The sequence below is a fragment of the Dufourea novaeangliae genome, unplaced genomic scaffold (genome assembly GCF_001272555.1).
Source record: "Dufourea novaeangliae isolate 0120121106 unplaced genomic scaffold, ASM127255v1 scaffold30, whole genome shotgun sequence".
NCBI lineage: Eukaryota > Metazoa > Arthropoda > Insecta > Hymenoptera > Halictidae > Dufourea > Dufourea novaeangliae.
In genome coordinates, this window is record NW_015373906.1 from 458,676 (window position 1) to 481,062 (window position 22,387).

Consider the following 22,387-nt stretch of genomic DNA (forward strand, 5'->3'; position numbering starts at 1 on the left):
GTAGAAAGAAGCCTAGAGAACGCAGACATTTGGCGTGCCATAAAACCAGGGCAGGGATAGGGCATATTGTTGGCCACCATTTTTGTTTTCAATAGGTGGCGCCAGACTAGCCAACTTATAGCCATCAACGGCTTTACTAACGTTTTCATTGTTGACCAACGAATTCTATTGTTATATAGTTGCAAATTTATATGCAACAATCATCCTACATATTATTATATTGAATGAACTCGATCTTTTTCACATATTACAGAGCAATTTATGTTTTAATCATAAATGTTCATGATTATTTGCTTGAGAACAAAGTACCGAGGCAAATAAACATTCATAACTTAATTGTTATAGTAAGTATTTGTTAATTTTGTACTGTGATTTCCTATTACATTATCGAAATTACATTCAAACAGAGAAATCTTGCTAAATTTCATATTATATTATAAAGAGTATTTTACAAATACAGTTTATAATTTTAATTTTCCCGCTTGATGCGACTGCGCAAATTTCTCTCGAACCCGAATTGTATTCTGCAAGCATTAAATATTTGCCCGGCATTATGGATAAAAGTTATTAACAAGTACAGCAAAATTACAATAGCAAAAGCTTAATTGAAAAACAAATATTCATTGTGTTTAACGTTTCAAAAATAATTAATATGTAATTTATTCGTCACGCGATCTTTAGGAGGGAAGGAATAACAGTGTATAATAGAACGTTGTAGAGATTATTATTATATAGAATATGTTACTCGTAAAAGTAATATATTTTTCATACTGGCTAGTTTCATTTAAATTAACACAGGTACCGTAATTTGTATTAAAGTATTATAAATGTTTTATATTGGGCGTCTGTCGTCGAGAGTTAGAGAGGCAACGACTTTATTTTCGGTTGTGTGAACCCCGTTTTGTTTCCGTTACTGCAGCGAGCCATCTTATTCCAGACGCCGATCATTACTTCTTGTAGTAAATTCAGTGGTATCGTGTCGTCAAACAACATTAGGTTTTTAGTGGACGAAACAACGTTGTTTTACGTGTATTCAGGTAAGTTTGTAAACACATTCATTTAGTCCTTGATACTGCGTACATTTACCGAATAGTAAATTCTTTACGAATACATCATTTTACGGATAAAATAGCCAGGCCGACCTGCAACGAGTGTTCTTAGCTTCCCTTGTCACGGCGTGTTATAATCTGAAGCTACAGACTATCTATTTTGTTGTCATTTTGATGGAACTTGTTTATTATAAATATTCTATATCATATCTATATTAATGACGTGGCAATAACTTTTGATGTTTTACGTCATACAGACGCTTTCCCGCAGAACTTTTTATGGTCATTAGACATGTGACGCAATTAATGATGTACTTTGATTCTTCGCATAAGTAATAAATGACTTTTAATGTTTAACTTCGATATTAATTAATACTGTTTGCGCAACATCGTGTTATTAACTTTCAAGATATTTCCTCAAGTGGCGGCAATAGTCGACAAATGTCGTCGTACAATACATATTTAGAATTGTTTTTGTATTAGGTTGATGCATCTTCAAAATGTATAGGTATCTTCATGTTTTTTTTTTTATTTGTGTGTATAAGTATAATGCCGCGTGCTCGTGAAAAACTGCGATAAGCAATCTCACGACCGCCATTTTATGAAACGAGTATCCAACAAAAGGGATACACTCTATCGTTCCGTTGAAACATTGCATTATTTGCACAGAGTTCCATTTATTCGTTAAATACAAATAGTGTTGTACAGTTAAGAATGGGAAGCAAAGTAATCATAAGGAATTGGGTATCGTTTGGTTTTAGTCCTTAAAGAAGTATAAAACGAAAACAATCTATTTAAGCTGTGAATGGTACGTTGTTTGACGTGGACTTTAACCAGGTCACCAAACAACGTAACCAAAGTAATTGAATAAATTGCGGCTGTTTACGCACAAATGGAGTTTTATCAATTAATTTACGTTAAACATTCTATAATATAGAGATTCGATAATAACAAGTCTTTAAAGATTAATGCTACGATATCATCAGATTCTGAAGAAAATTTGAATATAATACTTTGTTTATTGAAAATTGTTTTGTGTTTGCTTTTTTAAGTTTTTTGTTGACAACATCAGAAATATTTTGTACTATTTGAGTAAAGTACAATCATTGAACTCTATATACTTGGAAAGATAAGAGTACGGAAAACCCTAGATGAGCCGCGGTCGAAATAGAGTTATTTCGAAGATATCGCTCGGTACCTTTCCTTTCCTTTCCTTTCCTCTACTTACTATCCTGTAGCAAATTTGGGTATAGGCAGATATAGATGCAACTGTACATCCAGAAAAGTTGTGTGTAAGAGTGAAGTAGAGATACTTCTTACCCAGTGTTCTCTGTCTAATAGGCCGGCGATATCTCTAATACTCACAGTTATCGTTCCAGGTGTAGAGTTCAATGAGTACAACACACACACACACACACACACACACACACACACACACACACACACACACACACACACGCACGCACGCACGCACACACGCACACACGTATATATATATGTTTAAATTTACAGTTGATGGAAAGTATGTAGTACAGCCATACAAGTTCTGACATTCGTGTTACTTGACTTTTTTTTTGTTTTGTTTCCATCAACTATAAATTTTTCTTTTTTATTTAAAATATTGCAACTATAGTGGTCGCAGAGATGTGTAGCGTGGTCAGAAAGTCAGTTATGCAGTAAATATGTTCCGAGTGTCGGATCAGCGATTTGAAAAATAACGAAAGAAATGTGGAGCAAAATACTTCAGATTTTTTTTTGTTCTTGTTCAGTTTTTTCAAATATTAAACAGAACTGCAGGCAGTCTTCTGTTTTATTGCTTGGAATATCCTACAGCTGCAAACCGTATAATACGGCCTAGAGTGAAGCTACATTAATCGGTGCTGCTGGTCGAAGCGTGTTAATTTACGACCACGCTATATCTCTACGAGGACTATACCGAGTACGCCTGACACTTTACATTCATTTCATTTTTCTGTAAACACGTTTTTGGCTGAGTAAGCATGAAGGCATAAACACATTAGAGCATATATAATACAATAGTGATTCATAGCCTATTGATGTAGTCTAAACATTGAAACACCTTAATTGAAATGTATATACATACAACTCTTTTTGTTACAAGTGCATGAGATGTGCTTAATATTAAACAAATACCTTGCCTTAAAGTAGTATGTAATGTTTGTAAAGCTCTGAAAAAAATAAGTATAACATATTTACTCGGTACATTGCAACAATTTTTTTTCACGTTTATGAGATACTGTCTTTTTTTTTTTAAGTAATCACTGCTACTTCGAATATTGTGATGCTTCTATTGTTTTTATGTGTATGCAATTATTAACACTAAATAATTTCAAAGCGAGTAATATTGTTTACATATCCACATTTTTTGTTGAAATAAACAGCATGTCTCTGTTCCTTTTCCTATCATTACAATGATTGCAACAAACTTAAATTTATGCTCAATGCATCAATCTTGTATCATCATTGTTTTGATGTCCTGCAATTTGAATGTGTTGTATGCAGTGATTAATAAAGGTTTTAGAATGAATAAAACATCGCTTGATTTAGCTATAATCTCGTAGTTTCTTGTTTTAAGGGCACTTCTTCATTGCACTTGTGACTTGTTTTGATCAATTTATCCACAGTATGAACTGCAATATAAAAGGCAATCTTTTAATATTAGAACCTCGAATCCTTGATATTTGTCTTGTCGATCGAGGTCACTTTAAAAATATGAATTAATAATCGCTAATATCCGTTTTCATGAGTTGCATTGCAATTCTCAGCCAGAATGATTGGAAAAATATAACGTAAACAGTTCTTATGTTGTCATGTGACTAAAAAACGGCAGGTTCTTAAGGAAGCCTGTTATGTATGGTGTTTTTATATTTTCCTTTAAGAATGAGCACCCGAGTATTCGTTGGTGGATTAACATACCGGGTGAGAGAGCGCGACCTTGAGAAGTTCTTCCGGAAATATGGTAGAATCAAGGAGGTCGCTATGAAGAATGGATTTGCCTTTGTGGTAAGTCTAATGTGGTTCAATTGTTTTTTTTACAGTATGGTAGGGACAAGGGTCTATGTCGGTGGGCTTCCATACGGCACCAGGGATAGAGACCTTGAGAGATTTTTCAGAGGCTACGGTCGATTCCGTGATGTCCTCATCAAGAATGGTTACGGCTTTGTTGTAAGTACTTGTACGAAATTCTACATACACCCCTAACACTTTGCTGTACTCCATTTGGTCCTGTATTATTTAAACAATTGTCAACAACGTTCAGATGTTTCCAAATATTGCAAGTTCAAACGAATTTACAACCTGACGAATAAGTACTTGTTTATCTAAAACTTAATTGTGGACCAAAGCGTGTAGAGTTTAAAGTGTTCCATTTTGAAAATAACTCAAACTCTTGAGTTGATGTGACCTACCTTGAGCCCTGAACACATTGGTACTGTGGCTGCTTAATGGAGATGTGTGCTGGTTTTCATCGATTAATCTACAAAATGTTTGTAAGTTACACTTAATCAAAGAGAAATTCTGTTACAAGTAACCGACATCTAATTGCTTAGTATTTCACAGGTGAACAAACCGATCACAATGGTACAGAACAGTATCATATATAATAGAAATGTCTCTTCTATATTAATTCTTCCGAGATGATATATATATGTGTGTGTGTGTGTGTGTGTGTGAGAGTGAGTGAGTGAGTGAGTGAGTGAGTGTGTGCGTGCGTGCGCGTGTGTGTGTGTGTGTGTGTGTGTGTAAATGCAATGGAATTTTATCCAACTAGATACCTCTCGTACAATACGAAATGAAAATGAAATTAATAATCAAATTACTTTTCCAAACACACGCGTGATTTGACTGCGATTGCATATTATACCAGATTCATAATTGCTCAAACGCATAAGTGTTACACTAGCTGTCCTCTGTAACTGTTAGCGAGAAATATTAAGAAAAAAAACACGAATGATATAAGATTCTGCTGCATGTAAAAACTAAAATTGACCCATTATGCGTTGATATTTACCAACAATGTTCTGTTCGCAGGAGTTCGATGACTATAGGGATGCCGATGATGCTGTCTACGAGCTCAATGGAAAGGAGCTGCTAGGAGAAAGGTATGCGTACTATTTTGTTGATATGTACGTTTCATACATACAGATACAAACGCATATGTTAGGAGAATGGTGTAGGTAGCATGTTTTGCATGTTTAGTTTCTTTTCCACAGTTCATCTGATTTGTGGATTATCAATCCACTTTCAAAATAATTTAATAATATTATTGGTACCAGGCTAAGGAGTACCATTCAAACTTGTAGTCCCTAATTATACCTTTTTTTAGGATATTTGAAGTGATATGCAATTAATAAAAGTTACAAGGATGAAGTTTCAAATGTTTATAAAGTGCAATATTAGCATTCCTACTCAACATGTATAATTGTATCTTACCGAGTATGTGTCAAATTTTAAGTATTTTATCCTACTCATGAAAGTTATGAAAATTTTGTTAACGTTGCACATAAGTAGGGGGCTGTTTATGAGAAGCAATAGCATTGACAATATGTTTAACTTCCCTTTATTAATGTATTATTGAGTGAAGTGCTTTCGTTCTAGACGTTTCCTAGATATATTTGTATTTCTAATTAAAGGCATCATAGAATATTATTGATTGTAAAAAGAGACGATATAATTATAAAATTTAAATTTGCCTGTATATAATTCACGATTAGTGTAATTTGTGTGAATAAGTCACTGGTATAACAACGAATAATATGTCCATTCAGATTTTTTTTTATTTATAACTCGATTTTCAATAAATAAATTTTCTACGCATTTTCAAAACTATTCAATTTCGTTTGAATATTTTCTCTAGTACCAGTAATATTATCTGCTGTTGCTTCTGTATAATTTTGAATTGCTGAATATGTACAAACACTTTTTTTTTTCATTTCTATTGCCTTTACGTTAATAACGCATTCAATGAACGGCGTCTGTCCTCCAAATTATCGATTGGATTTGTTCTGGAATAAAAGTGCATCTTACTTAAATAGCCGATGTGACTTGCCGCCATTTTGAACTACTTCCATCAATTCCCCGATCGTGAACTGCCTATACGTGTATTAAATACTTCTGTAAAGAATGCCTCAGCATTTTAAAAGTAATGTATATTGCTTCTTCAAAAAAAAAGAGAGAGAGAGAGAGAGTGAAAAATACGTTAAGTAGAAAAAAAAGAAAGTACGTACGTGACAAATAAGATTTTCTATAATTCTCTGGTGATCGTTCTCGATGTTAACCGATTCTCTTTATGTGTTCCGAAAGAACCGAAAGATACGTACATAAAGATCCCCAGTCAATTATATGAAAATCTATCCACAGCAAAACAAAAAAAACGTGTTACACTTAGATTGGTGAATAAGTTGCGCGTGTTAATATGGAGACAGCAACTATAGCGAAATTAGAGAGTGGGAATAATGAAGACGAGCGTGAGAGGGGACAGCGCCTCAGAGGCTGGACTGATGAGGATGATGATGATGATGATAATGATGATGATGATAATGATGATCATGATGATAGATAAGGCGCGAGGCGGATGATGATATTTGAACGGATTTCGAGAGGAGGCTGAGGAATGGAAAAGAAAAAGGAAGGAAGGAAGCACCTTTAGAGTAAGAATTAGTCGAGGACTTAGGCGGGGTTTTGTTGGGTGTGTTTCAGAGTGGCGGTGGAGATAGCACGGGGTGTTTCAGGGAGGCGAGGCGACCGTGGCTACGGACGCTCACGCTCCTGGAGAGACAAGTAAGCATATCCAATGTGTCTTGTTACAGAATTACTGTAGAGAGGGCCCGGGGGACACCTAGGGGTAGTGACCAGTGGCGCTATGGTGACTCCCGTGGTGGTTATGGGGACTCGAGGCGATCTGCGTAAGACACGCTATCCTTTTTTTTATTTTATCAGAGCGATCATTATCCCCACCTCCCCTGATGGCAATCAACTTGAGATGTGCAAAATCTACTGAATATCAAAGATTAATTGTTCTCGTTATATCTCACATGCTAATCATCCCAAAGGAATTTTATAAGTAATATATTTTTATCTTTACAAAGATAATTGAAATAGTGTGAATGTTTAATTTAAAAAAGAAACATAATGTGGTACAGATGATGATTTTGCATATCGCCCGTACAGGGAAGAACGTAACCTTGGATATGATGAGCTCTAGATTAGAGAGCGCGTGAGAATAAAAAAAAGCTTTGCCTTTTTCGCAAACCACGAAAAAGTCTATCCAGGCACGCACGCCGATTTTTTCTCTAATTAGTTCTCTCGAATTGGTTGTCTTGGATTTGACTGCTCTCCCGAGTACGTCGAATTTAATATGATGAATCCAGAGCATCGCAAGCTGAGATAAACGCAGAAAAAATCTCTCTAACCGTCATTACCGAGATAGCATAATGCCTAGTGAATAATAATAACCCTCCCACAGACATTATGTTGTGATAATTACTGGTAGTTGAGAGAGGTGACCGAACGAATGTAATTGGCGACTAATAGATGTGTGGTATTATGTTTGTTACAGCCGAGACGATATGCGGCACGACAGGTACGCTATTGCTGCATTTTGAGTAGATTTGATTCGATTGGAACAGGTGATTGATTGTGTGCCTGAGCAATGAGTGCAGATCTGTAGTTATTTGCTGAAAGGTTTAACCATCGAACCGTTATTTCTGTTCACATAACATCCCTTTTTGCAGAGATAGTGTGAACAGAAACACAAGGACTGCATCTAGCTACAAGCAATCATTGCCCAGGTACATACATCCAATGTTACGCTCTAACGATACGTCTACTTAACTTATTCAACTTAAATTATCATTTCAATTTCTCAAATTAAATTATTTGCGTTTTACAATTCTTATTAAAGTTTTTGATCTTATTCTATATACATTTACATAAGCATATAATAAAGTCAGGTCCAAGACAAACCTGCATCTATTTTAGTTATTCAAGCGAAATAATACAAATGTTTTTCCTTTTGTAGATACGGACCACCCACACGCACCGAGTACCGCCTCACCGTGGAAAATCTGTCGAGCCGGGTCAGCTGGCAGGTAAGCAATATCTGTACCCTTGCTTTCATCGTTTGCATTATCGAGTGACGATAACTTTTTTCGTGAGTTTGATTGCTACTCGAGGTTCCAATGAAAGAAAAAAAATATGAATACAATAGAGAAAAAAAGAATCGTATGCGGGTGTATACATCACGTTTCCTCTAGTTGGCGATTTTATTCTTCTTCCGCCGCTTTCGTATCCCCGAGTCGAACCAAACTTACCAACCGCGGCATTTTACGTATCGTACTGTTTTTTTTTATTAAATTTTTCTTTCGTCATTTTAAGTTCGTTTACTCATCCAAACTCTTCTATTCTGAGTACTGACAAAAAAAAAAAAGAAAGATGTACATTTTGATCAAGTAAGTCTATGGCATATTCGAAATTTTTATCGTTAACACGCCCGCCAAACGAGACAAAAAAGTATATGAAAATTCATGAAAAATAGGAGAATGGCGGGCATAAGGAGAGATTAAAAAGGTGCAAAAAAAGCTGGGATGAGTAGAGAGCAGTGATGAAAACTGGACATGAGAATTTCGAAAGTGCGAATTTTAGCCATGAAGAGAAACTCGATGATACGGACTCCAGAAATCGAAGCTGCTTTGGAAGAAGAGGTGCGAGAACGGAAAAGAGAGAGAGAGAGAGACATGAAGTGTAACGAACGAAGGAGAAGACACAGGGACACACATACACACACAGCTGAGAGAGATTGACGAAGGGCAATCTGGGAATGTACGGGAAAACTATGTGGGAAATACCAGGACGCACTGCATCTTTCGAAACCTTTGATCAGAATACAATATATAAATATGTATATATATAAACATATACATAACATCAATCAATGCCAACGAAAATTAAAGCAGACAGAAATATCTCTGCCACATAAAAAGGTGGACCAAGTCTTACTTGATCAATATACATTAATTATATATATATATGTATATATATATATATATATACATAATCGTCTATCGTGCTTTTCGGATGATTGGTTGTCTCTTTTGATGAAAACGAATTATTCTCGATCAGTCAGATTATATCTCAAATTCCTTCGACGTGTTCCTTTTTCAATTTATTATTTCATTTACGTTCGGCCAACAGTTGAGGAAAAACAATAAAATTGATGTTCTTTCCGAAGAGCCATGTCCTCTTCGCCGTGGAGGGGCGACCGGTAGGGCCAATAGACTGATGATGTGCGATGATAAAGATGACGATGCACGCGATGGGCCCGCCTTATGGTCAAGTGGCACCAGGTTGGTTTCTGAGGTGTCCCGGGTGAGAGAGATAGCCGCGTGGCACTGGGTACACCTACCACCTACCGCCTACTACTACTTGCGCAGTGATACGTGGTGAAACCCAGTGACAATCCCAGTGACCGATAGGTTCTTACCGTATCTGCGATCCATTCATCGGTGATCGCTGTGGAGAGAAAAACGTCTGCCTTCTACGAATCATCAATGACTCTGACCTGTCTCTGGATATCTGACTCTGCCACTATCGTCATCGACATTTCGCCTCTATCCCATACCCAGATGTTATCCATCCTGTATACAAATACACATATTACACGTCCATTTAACTACTGCCATACCTTACATGCATCCAATCACGAAAGACAGTCAACACATGACACACTATGACCATCACCAGCAAAGTCATATATCTATACATATATATATCATTTCCCAAAGCATCCTCTGTCTCAAAATACATATTTCCATGTAACTATCTGCTATCACATTTATTGCTACACCACCGAGACTGTTACTGCTACTGGTATGCCACCAACCTAGCCATCTAGTAAGTCAGGCAGCGGCCACCCATGAGGGCATACACGGGCCGAAACCCGAACCATCCGCGACTACGCCACACAGATCCGTTCGACCCGACCAAGCGCCGTTGTGTCTGGCCTTTCTCTCTGTCCGTAAGCAAGGTGGTGCCTGGGCCCAAGGTAAATGCGTCACCTTAACCGAGTGTACTCTTTAGATATATACATTATATCTATTATATATCTCTATATACACATACACACTTGTAATAACCTTGTTCTCATTTATTGTTACATTGTTGTGTATATATATTTATATACAAACGCAAACACACACACACACACACACACACACACACACATATATATATATATATATATCTGTGGTAACTGTGCACCGTAGTGGTCAGGTGTTTTTATATATATATATATCGTAGATTTATTGATATCAATTCACGACGAGCTTGAAGAGACCGTGGACCACGCGGGTAAAACCAGTACCAGAGAGGACCAGTTTAACGATACAGTAGTACAATTGTATAATATATATATATATATATATATATATATAAACTGTGCTCGAAATTAGGCATCCACGTTCGTGTTTGAATTCCATATTTCGAATTTTTCTTCAGTCATTAATAAAGTTGCAGTCGCGTTTTGAAGAACCATGAAGATATGTATCCACTCCGCTTCTCGCATATTTCACCTTATAGTAGCACGCGTTAAAATTTGCATTGAAACAGAAAAAAAAGTTTACAAGTTACGAATGAACGAAAAAGAATAAACAACTTTTCTTTATGTAAAGCAATTCCATCGTGTCATGTGTTCTGTTTCTATTCTTTTCGGTGTTCAGAAGTGAAAGTACCCAAGGGTAGAGGTTTTGTTCGGTAATCAAAACGTTTTTCCAGTTCCGTTGGATCGGTCAAGCTCCCAGGTGTTCACGTAATTATTTTCACGATCTGGACACACGATTGCAACCAACCAGTGGATCACCGAACGAATTTTTGAGAAAAATGGTGTTACGGAGAGATGATGAATTTAAGAAGAGACATCAAGATCAAAGCACAGAGTGAGAGAGAGAGAAAGAAAGTAGCAACACGCATGCACCTAACAAGAGTAGTCTACCAACTATAAAGCCGTACCTGGTTCCCACAAATACAAGTCCCGCCGAAGAATGAAATGGATACCACAAATACAGACAGACACGGATCCTAAAGATTTTCAGGAAGACGTTAACAAGCACAACGATCAAGAAATCGTAGAGGAAACGCAGCAGGAAATCATAAGGAATTTCGAACCTTTCAGATGCTTCTACACACCCTGACAATAACGAAGAAATAGTTTGTGGTTTTCAACTTCTTACGAATTGATTCAACTTCTTCAGTCAACGACTTGGCAGCAGCAACACTTTTCGGTGTTCCCCATCGGTCTGAGCTCTTTAGGGAATTCTTTTTTTTTCTCTTCTTTTTTTACCAGTTAGTCATCTTTACCTGTACACATATTACTCTTACTTTTGTGCCAGCATTGAAATACAAGTTTTTGTCATAGTAAGAACTTTAGACAGACATTTTTTTCAGCACGCGATGATTACCAATCATTTTATCATACTTTACATTGAGCTTAAAAACGAGCAACTTTATCTTTTCTCCCTGCCTTATGCAGTTCCATCTTTTCAACGGTCGATATTGTTTCTTATCGAACCGCGAAACCTTGTTGTTTATTTATATTTCGAAGGAAAGAATTGATTCAGATTTCTTTTTTAATGTGTTTGTTATACTGATGTCAACATTTGGCGTTCTATCTTCTAATGATACTCTGGCTATTGTGAGCTGCTCTGCAGAAATATTTTTATATAGAATAATCTGGGCAAATATTACTTACAAAACGATAGTTTGTATCTAAATAGTAATTATTGTTTCCATAATATTCTGTGACACACATTTTTCTGCAGGGTGGAGGTGTTTCACTTGACTAACCACTATACTTGTTTTAAAGATTGAATTGCATAAAAAGAAAGGTTGCATCAATCGCAGATACTAAATTCGAGCACATATTTCCAACGGTAGTAATCGACACCGAAGATCTGGAACAGACAGGACATTCCTTGGCTTTTTTTTCCAGTAAGGATAATAGAGTCTCGAGCATAAATATTCACAAGGAGAGAAGGATATATTTTGTAGGACAGATATAGTGAATCTAAAAAAATGTGCACAGGAATACATGCTACTTTAACCTCTGCGTTTAATCTTAGTATAGGAACACAAATTAGTATAATTCATAACGTGAATATTAATCGTATATTATAATGATTAATTGTAAGATTTAAGTATGTACCTCATCATTGCAATATATTAATTCGTTTTCTTGTGTGATGCTCAGGATTTGAAGGATTATATGAGACAGGCTGGAGAAGTGACATATGCAGATGCACACAAGCAGCGCAGGAATGAGGGGTGAGTTTGCATTTAATAAAATCACATTCTGATGTACACTTTGTGCCAGGGATACTGTGGTACTAGTATTATTTATTTAATGTTGCAGAGTTGTAGAGTTTGCAACATACTCGGATTTGAAGAACGCTATTGACAAATTGGATGATACAGAACTGAATGGACGCAGGATCAGACTTATAGAAGACAAAAGACGTGGTCGTCGCTCAAGGTCATCAAGCTCCAGATCAAGGTCACGATCACGATCCCGATCCCGCCGCCGATCTCGCTCTCGCTCAAGGTATTGTCAGGGGACGGACAGTGTCTCCAATTATTATTTACTTTTAACTTAATTCGTGGCATACTAACATACTATTATAGATTCCAAATGTATCGCTGTTTTGTTTTTCCCACTTACTACTTCATTTGGTGCTCGTTGCTACGATAGAAATTTTGTTCATCATGCATAGGACAATGATTCGCGTTAAATAATGTAGGAAATCGGGGTTTTTTTTCTATAAAAAACAATTTTTTACCCTTTGGATTACCGAAACAAAGAATTTTATCTACAAATGACAAACTTACTGTACCAGTCTCATGTTTGAAGTGATTAGGTAATTTTTTAAGCGATTTAAAAAATTGTCTGACGAGAATATTTTTCTTTTGTGTTAGGAGTCGTCGCAGCTCTCGAAGCCGCAGTCGTCGCAGCAGTCGCTCCAAATCAAGGGGGCCACATTCTAAATCTAAATCAAAGTCCAAATCCAAATCCCCCGAGCGTAGTCGCTCTCGTTCCAAATCCAAGTGAGTATCCCGTTCCGTGGATTATCTGTGATTTATTTAATTGACAATCTATTTCATTACCATTATTTTGATTGTTTTATTTATTTGCTTTGTTTCTTGCGCAATTTTATCAATGATTTAACCATATCGTATTATATATGCCACACGTTCACGCCCCCATGTGTTAATGTTGGCCTTGTGTTTGGGCTCGTTCACAAAAGTGCCTCTCTCCGCTTTATTCACGTTTCTACGCGAGACATTATTTTTTTGTTTTTCTCATTCCATTTACAAGTCAAAGATTGAAAAACAAGTTTTCATTGTGTGTTTCCTCGTATATTTTTCTGTCTCCTTCATTTGAACTATAATTTTACAGATCAAGAGACCGCTCAAAGTCGAAATCTAAGTCAAAGTCCAAATCCAGATCTCGTTCTAGGTCCAAGGCCGAGAGGTCAAAGTCCAGGTCGCAGTCCAAATCCAAAGCCAAGTCTCCCTCGAAGTGAGTTCAATCGATATAATTAGCGCAAGACAAGCAAATCCGTAATCGTCCGTTTAAATCAGTTTTTTTTACAGAGATAGATCTAGTCGTGAACGATCCAGAGGCGCCAGATCAAGATCCCGATCAGGCAGCAAACATAGCAAAAGTCGCAGCCGTTCACGTTCACCAATGAACGGAGACAAATCACCAGAAAGTAACAAGCTGAAGGCTGATTAAAAGAAGTGAATGGAACACAATTGACAAAGGAGAACTCAACAAGAAGGAGGAATTTACGGGAGCGAAACTTGAAAGAGTTTTTCTTCTCTTTAGTTTCCTTTTATTTTTTCTACATTATAAAAAATACATTCAAGAAGCCAGTTTCATACCTTGTTTTACGACGTCGATTCTTCATGTGACAATTACTTGTAATTAATGTATTACACACACGCGTACACACACACAACGTCGTTTTACGATAAGAGAAATTCAGAAATCCTATTTGAGGATGAAAACGATTGAGAGAAATGTGACTCGAAAGAATGTAATTTAATGATCGGCTTAAGAATAATTAATTGTACATGGTTTACTTATTCGAACCAATCTGGTACGTTGGTTTCACCTGGTTTTAATTGTACACATCCCCATTGGAAAACCACTACTCTCGCATTTAGAGAAATAAGATTGTCTTCATACGTACCTTAAGCGGACTCTACACGTTTTCGATGTATCGCCGTATATCGAGGAATTCCCTGTAATGGCTTTTTGTATATATTCCTAACAATCACATTACAATGAGGAAATATATGTGATGTGTATATTAAATTTAGCGGTAAGAGGTATCTTATTATCAATAAAAATTCATGCCAAGCCTACTGCATCGTATTTTGTTTATATTCTGATAAGAATCTCATTGAAGTCGCTGCGTGGTATAAGTACTTAGGTGTTGATGTGGGATAGATTCCGTGTACGCAATTTAATGTTGAATCGACTGCAGTACTTCAAAGACCGTAGCTGAACCAGGTCTGTGAAAGAAACTTACTGCTTAATGTATACCGCCCTTGGTGTGCTGCATCTTTAATACTAAACCTACCAAACCCTTCAAAGAGGTAGAAATTAGTACGCTAAAACCGGTCGTGGTAGGTTAGTTTTAAATTATCATTCTCAAGTATACGTCATCGAAGCCAACGTGAAGTGGCTCGAAATCTTCCATCTCTTGTTCGACAACCGTATACCTTCAACCTGTCAATAGGTTAGCAACGCTTCTCTTTCAAATGCACGGCTCCTTGCTACTTCGGTAGACGGATAAACGATCTTTAACGAATGTCGCGATGTCGGGATTCCACATGTCAGAAAAATGAAATGCCGAAGTCGTTGCAAGGGACCGAGGATGCAGAGTTCGTCTGGAGTATGATATTGGAGAGATTTCCGAACGCTGCGCCACTCCTCTTTGAGATGGAGGCGGTGGTCGATCGCGCTGAAGATCTTCTTCAGCAACTACGGGCACCTTGTCAACGCGAGATCGGTTTGTTTGTCACAGTAAATTAACGATGACCTTTTAACTGCGAAGACCGTCTACGGACGTCAGACGATCTTTGCTCGATATTATGGTCAACTAGTTATGAAAGTAAGGCAGAGTGACGCCCGCTGTAAATTGATAGACAGTAAAATTCTTTTATACACTATTTCTCGATGTCCACTCGCTTCTTAAATAATGAAGACACGATGATAAGTGGACTACACGGATTATTCATGAAAATACAGATTTTAAAAGTCCATTAGGTTCCAAATGAAAGACCTCGTGTCAATATTCGCTAACAACGTTGTCTTGTTAACCGGTCAAACTACATATTTTAGAAACCTCCACCTCCTTTTGCACACCTGACTCAGAAGATTCGACCATACTAATTTCCGCGAGGGAATCGTCTACGGAGAACAATGTAGGTATTCAACGTACATACAATTTAATATCCACCAACTGCTGGACCGACTCGACCGGGAATATTGTTTATTCAAGAATGTAGAGGGCGGTATCAAAAGCATCACGAGTATAATACAGGTTTCGGAATGTAACGTGTACGGGGCAGACGTGAATTCGAACGATCCCAGTCAGAATTCTGTTCTTCGAGATCTAGAGGATGACAGACAATCGAACGACACGGTGCAATGTTCGTCCGCTGAGAAATACTCGACCGCTGAAGGATCTGCTTCTTCAAATGCTGACGCATGTCTGTGGGATTCTATTTAAGGGTTTTGAGTAGGATTCCCTCTTTTCTGTTTTTTTTTAAATGATTATTCGATAATCGTTGCGTTCGTGCAGACGCCGAGCAAAGGGCAAAGGAGGCACGTAGTTTAGAGGAGTGGGAGAAAGTAGTGGATCATGCACTGAAGAAATCGTCAGGTAATGGGGATCATTGATGAAACAGTAAATACACTCCCGTGTTTAGAGTCTACAGTCACTCTCGAACTAATTTTGGATATTTTTTTCTATCATTTTCCCTTAAATGTCCCAGTATTCACTGTTTTTTTAAGTAGATCGTAGAACCACAATTTTGAATGGTACATCAGAACGAACGTGCTTCTCTTTATGCTTTATTAATCTGATCTTCAGCGAAGGATCGTTCTTGGGACGATGCAATCGGTGACGATAGAAAGTGTATCAAGTGCAAAGAACACAGGCGAGACGCAGCAGATGGTATTCTGATTCCGCAATGATCAAATTGAATTACGGTTTATGCTCGAAATTACTTTATTTGGTTAATGGCGAATGGTTCTTTCAGACGGTGAGAAATCTTGCGTTATTCTGCACCGGACAGAATCACAGACCGACTTTGGTGACTCCACGGCCAAGAATGTATCGGACCAAGATGCGAGGAGCCAAAAACCGGCTAGAACTAAAGATGATAATGTAAATGATTCTCTTAAAAGAATGAACTGCCAGTAATCTTCTAATGGACTTGTTGTACGTAGCTCGAATGATGAATGGAAATTGATTAAAGGGTAACGGCGACGAGACTTCGACGAAAACCACGGAACAACGGACGCCGGTGCGTATCCTCGAGGAATACGCGAAACGCTGCAAGATTCCGATCGTGTATCAGTGCATAGATGACGGACCTCGTCGCCGCAGGCCAAACGCACATGTGATACGCGGCAGTCTCGGCGGATACGTCGGTAATTTTTGCCAAAGCTACAGACTTTTTACCGTCGGGTACAATCGATTCGTCCGTTTCCATTTCACGAATGTTTTTTTGCGTACACGTATTTACACGTTTAATTCACCAGCAACCGCTCGAGGCGAGAGCGAAGAGTCCGCTAAAAACAACCTAGCCACGACGATACTGCGAATGATTTCGAATCAGCAGATGAATGACGAGAAACCATCCGCTCTCGTGGATCTCTCGAAAGAGGAGTACGTACCAAGTGGTATCCACGCACCTTTCGTTAAAGTGATTACATACCTTATGAAAACTGATCGCGATTTGATTTCGTAGAATCCTGGAAATAATCGGTCTCGGCGTGGAGAGCCCAAGAGAAACGGCACAGAGAAAACTGTACCAGACCTGTCTGGAGCAGGATTCTCCACTTCCGACCTACACCGTCGAGAAAGTGAAAACATTCAAGGGTTTGGCTTATGTTGCTACCTGTTCCGCGTTAGGTTACACCACCGAAGGTATCTTTATCATTGTCGATTTTCCGAAACGAAACTCTGCTTTCCATAATCGCTATCTTCGCCTATTTTTCCCCAAGGTCTGGGTGTAACGGAACGCGTCGCTAAAAAGTCAGCCGCGGACGAACTCTACCGACGTTACTGCGAGGATCAGCGGTCAATCTTGAAGGTAAAAGTCTGTAATTTCTTGCACGCCCAATCCCCCGTTCCGTTGCGTACAGAAATATGTCTATGGGATCTTCGCGACTATCCAAGGTAGTTTTCCGGTTTTCTTGAAGGACCAGTAATCATAGAGTAGCTTGCCAATGATCAGGAATATCAGAAGAGCTAATATGATATTCAGAACGTCCAGAGGATGCACCAGTGGGTCCTCGTCCGGTGACGTGCAGATCTCTGTGCGCGTCAAGTCTCTTATCTTCAAGAGAAAACAGAATGTTAAACGTTTCCCGGACGTTCGAACATTTCGTGGGAACATTTTCACTTACAATTTTATCAGAGTTGTCGTTTCCGTATATCGGTAAACACCTAATGTCGTTCACGTCCTTCACGAGACTCGTGTATCTGATCAGGAGTTCCTGAAATATGTAAATTGATTTCAGAGGCTCGTACGACTGTCGAGTAGCCAACGAGCCTATACCATTTTTTTTGTTCATTAGTTCATTATACGTATATAAAACGTTACCTGAAAGCTGGGCGTGAAAAGACAATCGCATCGCCATGGATTGTTACCGAGATACAGGCTCACCGCATTTCCATTGTGCTGTAACGCGTTCTCCAGAGCGTACGTGGGCAGCTGAAACAGTAGCAGCAGAGAGTGATCATCTTTTAAGCGTTTAAATCCTAATTAGCATGCCAAGTCCACCGACTGTAAATCCTCCAGTTCAACGGACCAACGTTCTGTCGAAGATTCAACTCATTTATCTATCAGTATTATTCCTTCATTGAACCTGGGGGTTTGCACCGCGGTTGGGCTGGGTTGGATCAAAAGTAGGATTCGATCAGGTTGAGGTTACGGTCTGGATAAGACCAAACGATAATTCCTAATTTTCCCGTCCAATTTTTGTGTTCCAGTAAGCGCGAAACAGGATTACTAACATCGGTCAGCCTATTCCCGCGAAGACTGAGTAACCGGAAACGGTCCACCCAACTCGATCCCTCCAGCTGAACGATCGTCTCGATCTGATTATTGTCCAGATAGAGGTCTATCACTCCTCTATATGCAGGATTCGTCGTGAGTGGCGTCAGATCGTGTATCTACAATAACATCATTTGGTACCAGATGAAATTCTGTAAAAAAAAAAATAGAGACACACCAGACCAAAATGAATAAGAGGATAATGTAAGGACCTTGTTTTCAGTCAAACGAAGGGTGGTTGTATTCGCCGGTAGAAAACCAGGCATCTCCGTCAATCCTCGATCGCTGCAGTTCACCGAAACAAAGGCCATCAGTTGCCTCTGAATGTGTTTCCCGCCTTGACCGACAACGTACACCAACTCGCACACGCACACCGTCCTCTTGCACTCTTCCTTCAGTGTCTGAAACGGAAAATTCTCCGGATAGAATGTTCGTTCTAACGAGCTGACATTGCAAAATAATAAATCAATAATATATAGAATGTATGTAACGATGCTGACTTTGATTATTTCCACGACTTGGACCAACGGTCTGCCTTCATAAGGGGCCGAACAACGAAGATTCTCTTTGTCGGCGATCTTGCGACTCGGTGAACCCTTCGTCTGGTCGAGTATCCACTTTGTTCTTTCGGTGCACTTCAACGGATTACCTTGATCGACGGATATCGCATTGTACTTGCAACGAAATGGGAAAATAGCCCTGATAAAAATGCTGGTTTGTTTAATCTTACCGGAAAGATACACGTCACGTAAGGAAGGAAGATCGAGCGTTTTAACGTTCACCTCTTGGATACTGTTGTTCCTTAGATCGAGCGTTTTCAAGCTCGACAGGTTGGAGAAAACGTGCTCGGGGAGTTCTCGTAGCTTGGTCCCGGTCATTTTGATATTCTGTAGAGTGAACGGGAAATTTGTATATTTGAACGTTAATATTGTATTTCCATTTTGTTTTCTATATTGCGTCGAACATTTCTTTTTCTTTTTGTCTTTTGCATATGGCGACCAACAGAAACCACTGTACATACCTCTATCAGTCGTGTTTCCGATGGAAATGTCGACGCGAGCATAGTCAAGCTGCTGTTCACGATAGCCAATTTCCGCAACGAAGAAAACCCGTGCAACGTGATTTCCGGATTGAACGTCTCCAGGGACCAGTGACAGAGGACCAAAGTACGCACGGCCTCGCCCCTGAACAGCCACGTTTAAATGTATCGTAGATACGTATTGTTTCTTTGGGTTTTTTTTTAATACTCGTTAGTAAAGTGAACCCGTAATAATCACCCGGATTTCCACTTGTCGTCGAGGCTGTGAAAGCAAACGAGCAGGTGATCGTTTTCGATGAAATCACACTTGTCGATTGTCGCGTTCAATCGCCCGTGACCCAAGTAGCAGTTCTCTTCGCTCGCGGACGAGACTTGCAAGCTTGGAAGCAAGACCACTGCCCTGTTTGGTAGAACATCTCTGTTACCGTTAACCGCGTATATTTCGAATGTGCGAACATGTCCGTATATTATACCCACGTGCATTCGTATTAATAAACACTAATTGCACCTATTTATGAAATAAATGTATCATCTTGTCCCTTACTGTATTTAGAGACTTACTAGTGTTATCCGTTTCAATCGTACAGACACGTCACATTGGCAGATGGACATAATCTATCACATCCATCCTCTTTGCCTGATTACAAATTCAAATACACAATCATCGAAATCAGCTACCGGTGGTGCTATCTAATCTCTCAGAATTTAATTCCTCCGCATACACGGAAGTATTTACCAACGCCTTTCGCGGCATAGTTTCATGGTCTGTGCAAATAATCGCGATCCTACCACTGCTTATCTAATCAATGTCCGCTATGAATTTTCTATTATTCGACCGGTTTTTCGTGAAGATCGATCGAATTTCTGACCGCGTTCGTTCAAAAAGACGGTCATATAAGTTTTGAAGACTACGCAAGAGGAAACTCATTTTTCCTTCTGTGTGTTGGAGTTTGTTTTTATCTATTATTTACCCGACTGATTCTGAATATTCGCGCAAACATCCGACTTCAAAGAGTCTGTCCCGGCGTGGCGCGAATTGATCGACAAGTTTTATGGAAATATCGTATTCGTCGTTTCATGGATCGCCGAAAAAAAGCAACAACCGAATAGCGCGATCGTTTCTTTGAAATTCGAAAGTGTGGAGGAACACAGCTATGAGCAATGGAGAAACATTACTTACAGGAGGACAAGGCTAAACGTCGACCGCATTTTCGTCTGATCTTTCGATCGGTATTATATCAAGGAATAATCAATAATAAACGAATTGAACTCTATACAGAAGTTAAAAGTCTCACGGATTTGACATCGATCTTTCAATTGTTACACGGACGATCGATCCGTTAGGAAGTAAGAAACAACACATTCGCGCGATGCACAAGCCTCAACTGGGGAACTGGCGATGCTAATAAGAAAATCGAAGCTGGTCCTCGTCTCTCGCTGGATGATCGACTAAGACGGTACCAGGGTTTAAATGGAAAAGAACATATTGCAGAATACAGGCGCAGACGCAGAAATACAATTTACACTGTGTATTAATGCACGTTCCGTTAATCAGGTATTATTTGAACGGGGAAATGCAGCGATTCGATTTCGTCCATGCGACTGATCCTGGAATCCCAACAGAAAATAGTGTTGACTAAATGATTCAATTGATCTAGAACATTAAGACAGTTATCAATCTATGGAGCGACCTAATAGCATCAGATTAACTTGGTTAGAATATAGTCAATTAACAGGACAAAAACTGATAAAACAAAAACAACTTTCTGTTTCTCACAATACTGTATATAATTTAATCAAATGATACGGTTATTTTCTACGTAGATTTCAAGGAAACCAGTAAAGTGCAATCGGGCGTGCTGCCCGTACATGCCCGTACGAGCAAGTGGCGGGCAGCCGCGGATTCCTGTGGAGGCGATGCGAGGCAGGAAATATCACGACATATTTTTTTATTGGGATTTCTTGACACTTTCCGCACATTTTAATCTAAAGTAGAGTATCTTTCTTTTTATTCAAAGAAGATAGAAGCAACCTGATCGTGTCTCAGATACGCGAAAACGGTGCCTTTATATTAAGTAGTATTTAACACGATTGTTATTAAATTTATACAAATATCATTGTAAATTGTATATCTTTTTTACGATTTTTCAAAGCATGCGCAAGAGACCCCTTGTGTGCGAGAAAGTGGGGCCATAGAACCCCTGGAACATGTACCAGAGACCGCGTGTGGTGAGAACGTGGGGTCATCGAGCCCTCAGTGGAGGCGCCATAGACCCTCCACGTGAGAGCGTGGGGTCACGGAGGCCCCAGTGGAGGCGACAATGATCACGTGGGGTCACGGAGCCCCCGATGGTGGTGCCATAGACCCTGCGCGGTGAGAGCTTGGGCAGGTTTGTCCTGTTGAATTGAGACGTACGTCACTAGCGCGTTGGACCGACGGAGAGCACCGATACCACGGCACGTTCTATATGATATAAAATATTTAATTTCCGGTGGCGCCATCCGTGGCGATTCGCTGAAACTGCTAGCCATATAATTGGTTAGCAGTTTCACCGATTCGCCACGGATGGCGCCACCGGTCAAAAAATATAGCGGTATTCCGCAATTAAATGCGATTTTGACAGTGTTCTGGTTGTTTATTGTTATTATCAATAACAGTGGGTTAATCTACGTACTTTCAGCTACAAATTGAGTGCTTCAGCTAACCGAAAGCTGTCCGTATAACGGTGTAAGAGCTGTCCAAATTGAACTAAACGTGGTACGCATGACGAAATACAATGTCACCGTTGCAAATGAATGTGGTTTTAACAATGTTCTTGTAATTACTGGTTCCCAGCCGTTAGAGAGTATTATTCTACGTTCTTTAATTTTCGAATTTAATGCGTGACGAAGAAAAATGATGCCCGTTCTCACAAGTACTAGTTTCTAACTT

The 22,387-nt window shown here is 38.9% G+C and overlaps 3 protein-coding genes across 12 annotated transcripts; 2 read left to right on the plus strand and 1 right to left on the minus strand.

Annotated features, from left to right (window-relative positions):
* The first annotated feature begins 920 nt into the window (after positions 1 to 920).
* LOC107193864 (serine-arginine protein 55) lies at positions 921 to 14,486 on the plus strand. Of its 10 annotated transcripts, none has more exons than XM_015583388.1 (12): positions 921 to 1,037; positions 3,950 to 4,073; positions 5,100 to 5,170; positions 6,878 to 6,973; positions 7,627 to 7,650; positions 7,802 to 7,858; positions 8,089 to 8,158; positions 12,310 to 12,383; positions 12,472 to 12,660; positions 13,032 to 13,160; positions 13,513 to 13,635; positions 13,698 to 14,486. In XM_015583388.1, the coding sequence occupies exons 2-12, from the start codon at positions 3,951 to 3,953 to the stop codon at positions 13,849 to 13,851; spliced, it is 1,110 nt and encodes a 369-aa protein (XP_015438874.1). In that variant the 5' UTR covers positions 921 to 1,037; position 3,950; the 3' UTR covers positions 13,852 to 14,486. The 10 variants fall into 10 exon arrangements, with proteins under 10 accessions (XP_015438874.1, XP_015438875.1, XP_015438877.1 ...); XM_015583389.1 differs by having other exon boundaries at positions 13,710 to 14,486; XM_015583391.1 differs by lacking the exons at positions 3,950 to 4,073; positions 6,878 to 6,973 and adding exons at positions 4,109 to 4,235; positions 6,768 to 6,848.
* Positions 14,487 to 14,934: 448 nt separating this feature from the next.
* Positions 14,935 to 17,459, plus strand: LOC107193806 (the record flags this gene model as incomplete). The annotated part of the gene is made up of 9 exons (XM_015583312.1): positions 14,935 to 15,136; positions 15,469 to 15,564; positions 15,699 to 15,839; positions 15,932 to 16,012; positions 16,392 to 16,530; positions 16,604 to 16,785; positions 16,897 to 17,023; positions 17,106 to 17,284; positions 17,362 to 17,459. Coding segments are annotated over exons 1-9 (1,245 nt in total), but the record flags the coding sequence as incomplete, so codon positions are not given.
* A 51-nt stretch (positions 17,460 to 17,510) lies between these two features.
* On the minus strand, positions 17,511 to 19,938 carry LOC107193807 (protein singed wings 2). Its single transcript, XM_015583313.1, has 9 exons — positions 19,694 to 19,938; positions 19,438 to 19,600; positions 19,147 to 19,303; positions 18,917 to 19,065; positions 18,629 to 18,817; positions 18,377 to 18,535; positions 17,964 to 18,074; positions 17,767 to 17,856; positions 17,511 to 17,696 (listed from the first exon to the last, which is right to left on the minus strand). The coding sequence occupies exons 1-9, from the start codon at positions 19,936 to 19,938 to the stop codon at positions 17,511 to 17,513; spliced, it is 1,449 nt and encodes a 482-aa protein (XP_015438799.1).
* Between the last annotated feature and the right edge of the window lie 2,449 nt (positions 19,939 to 22,387).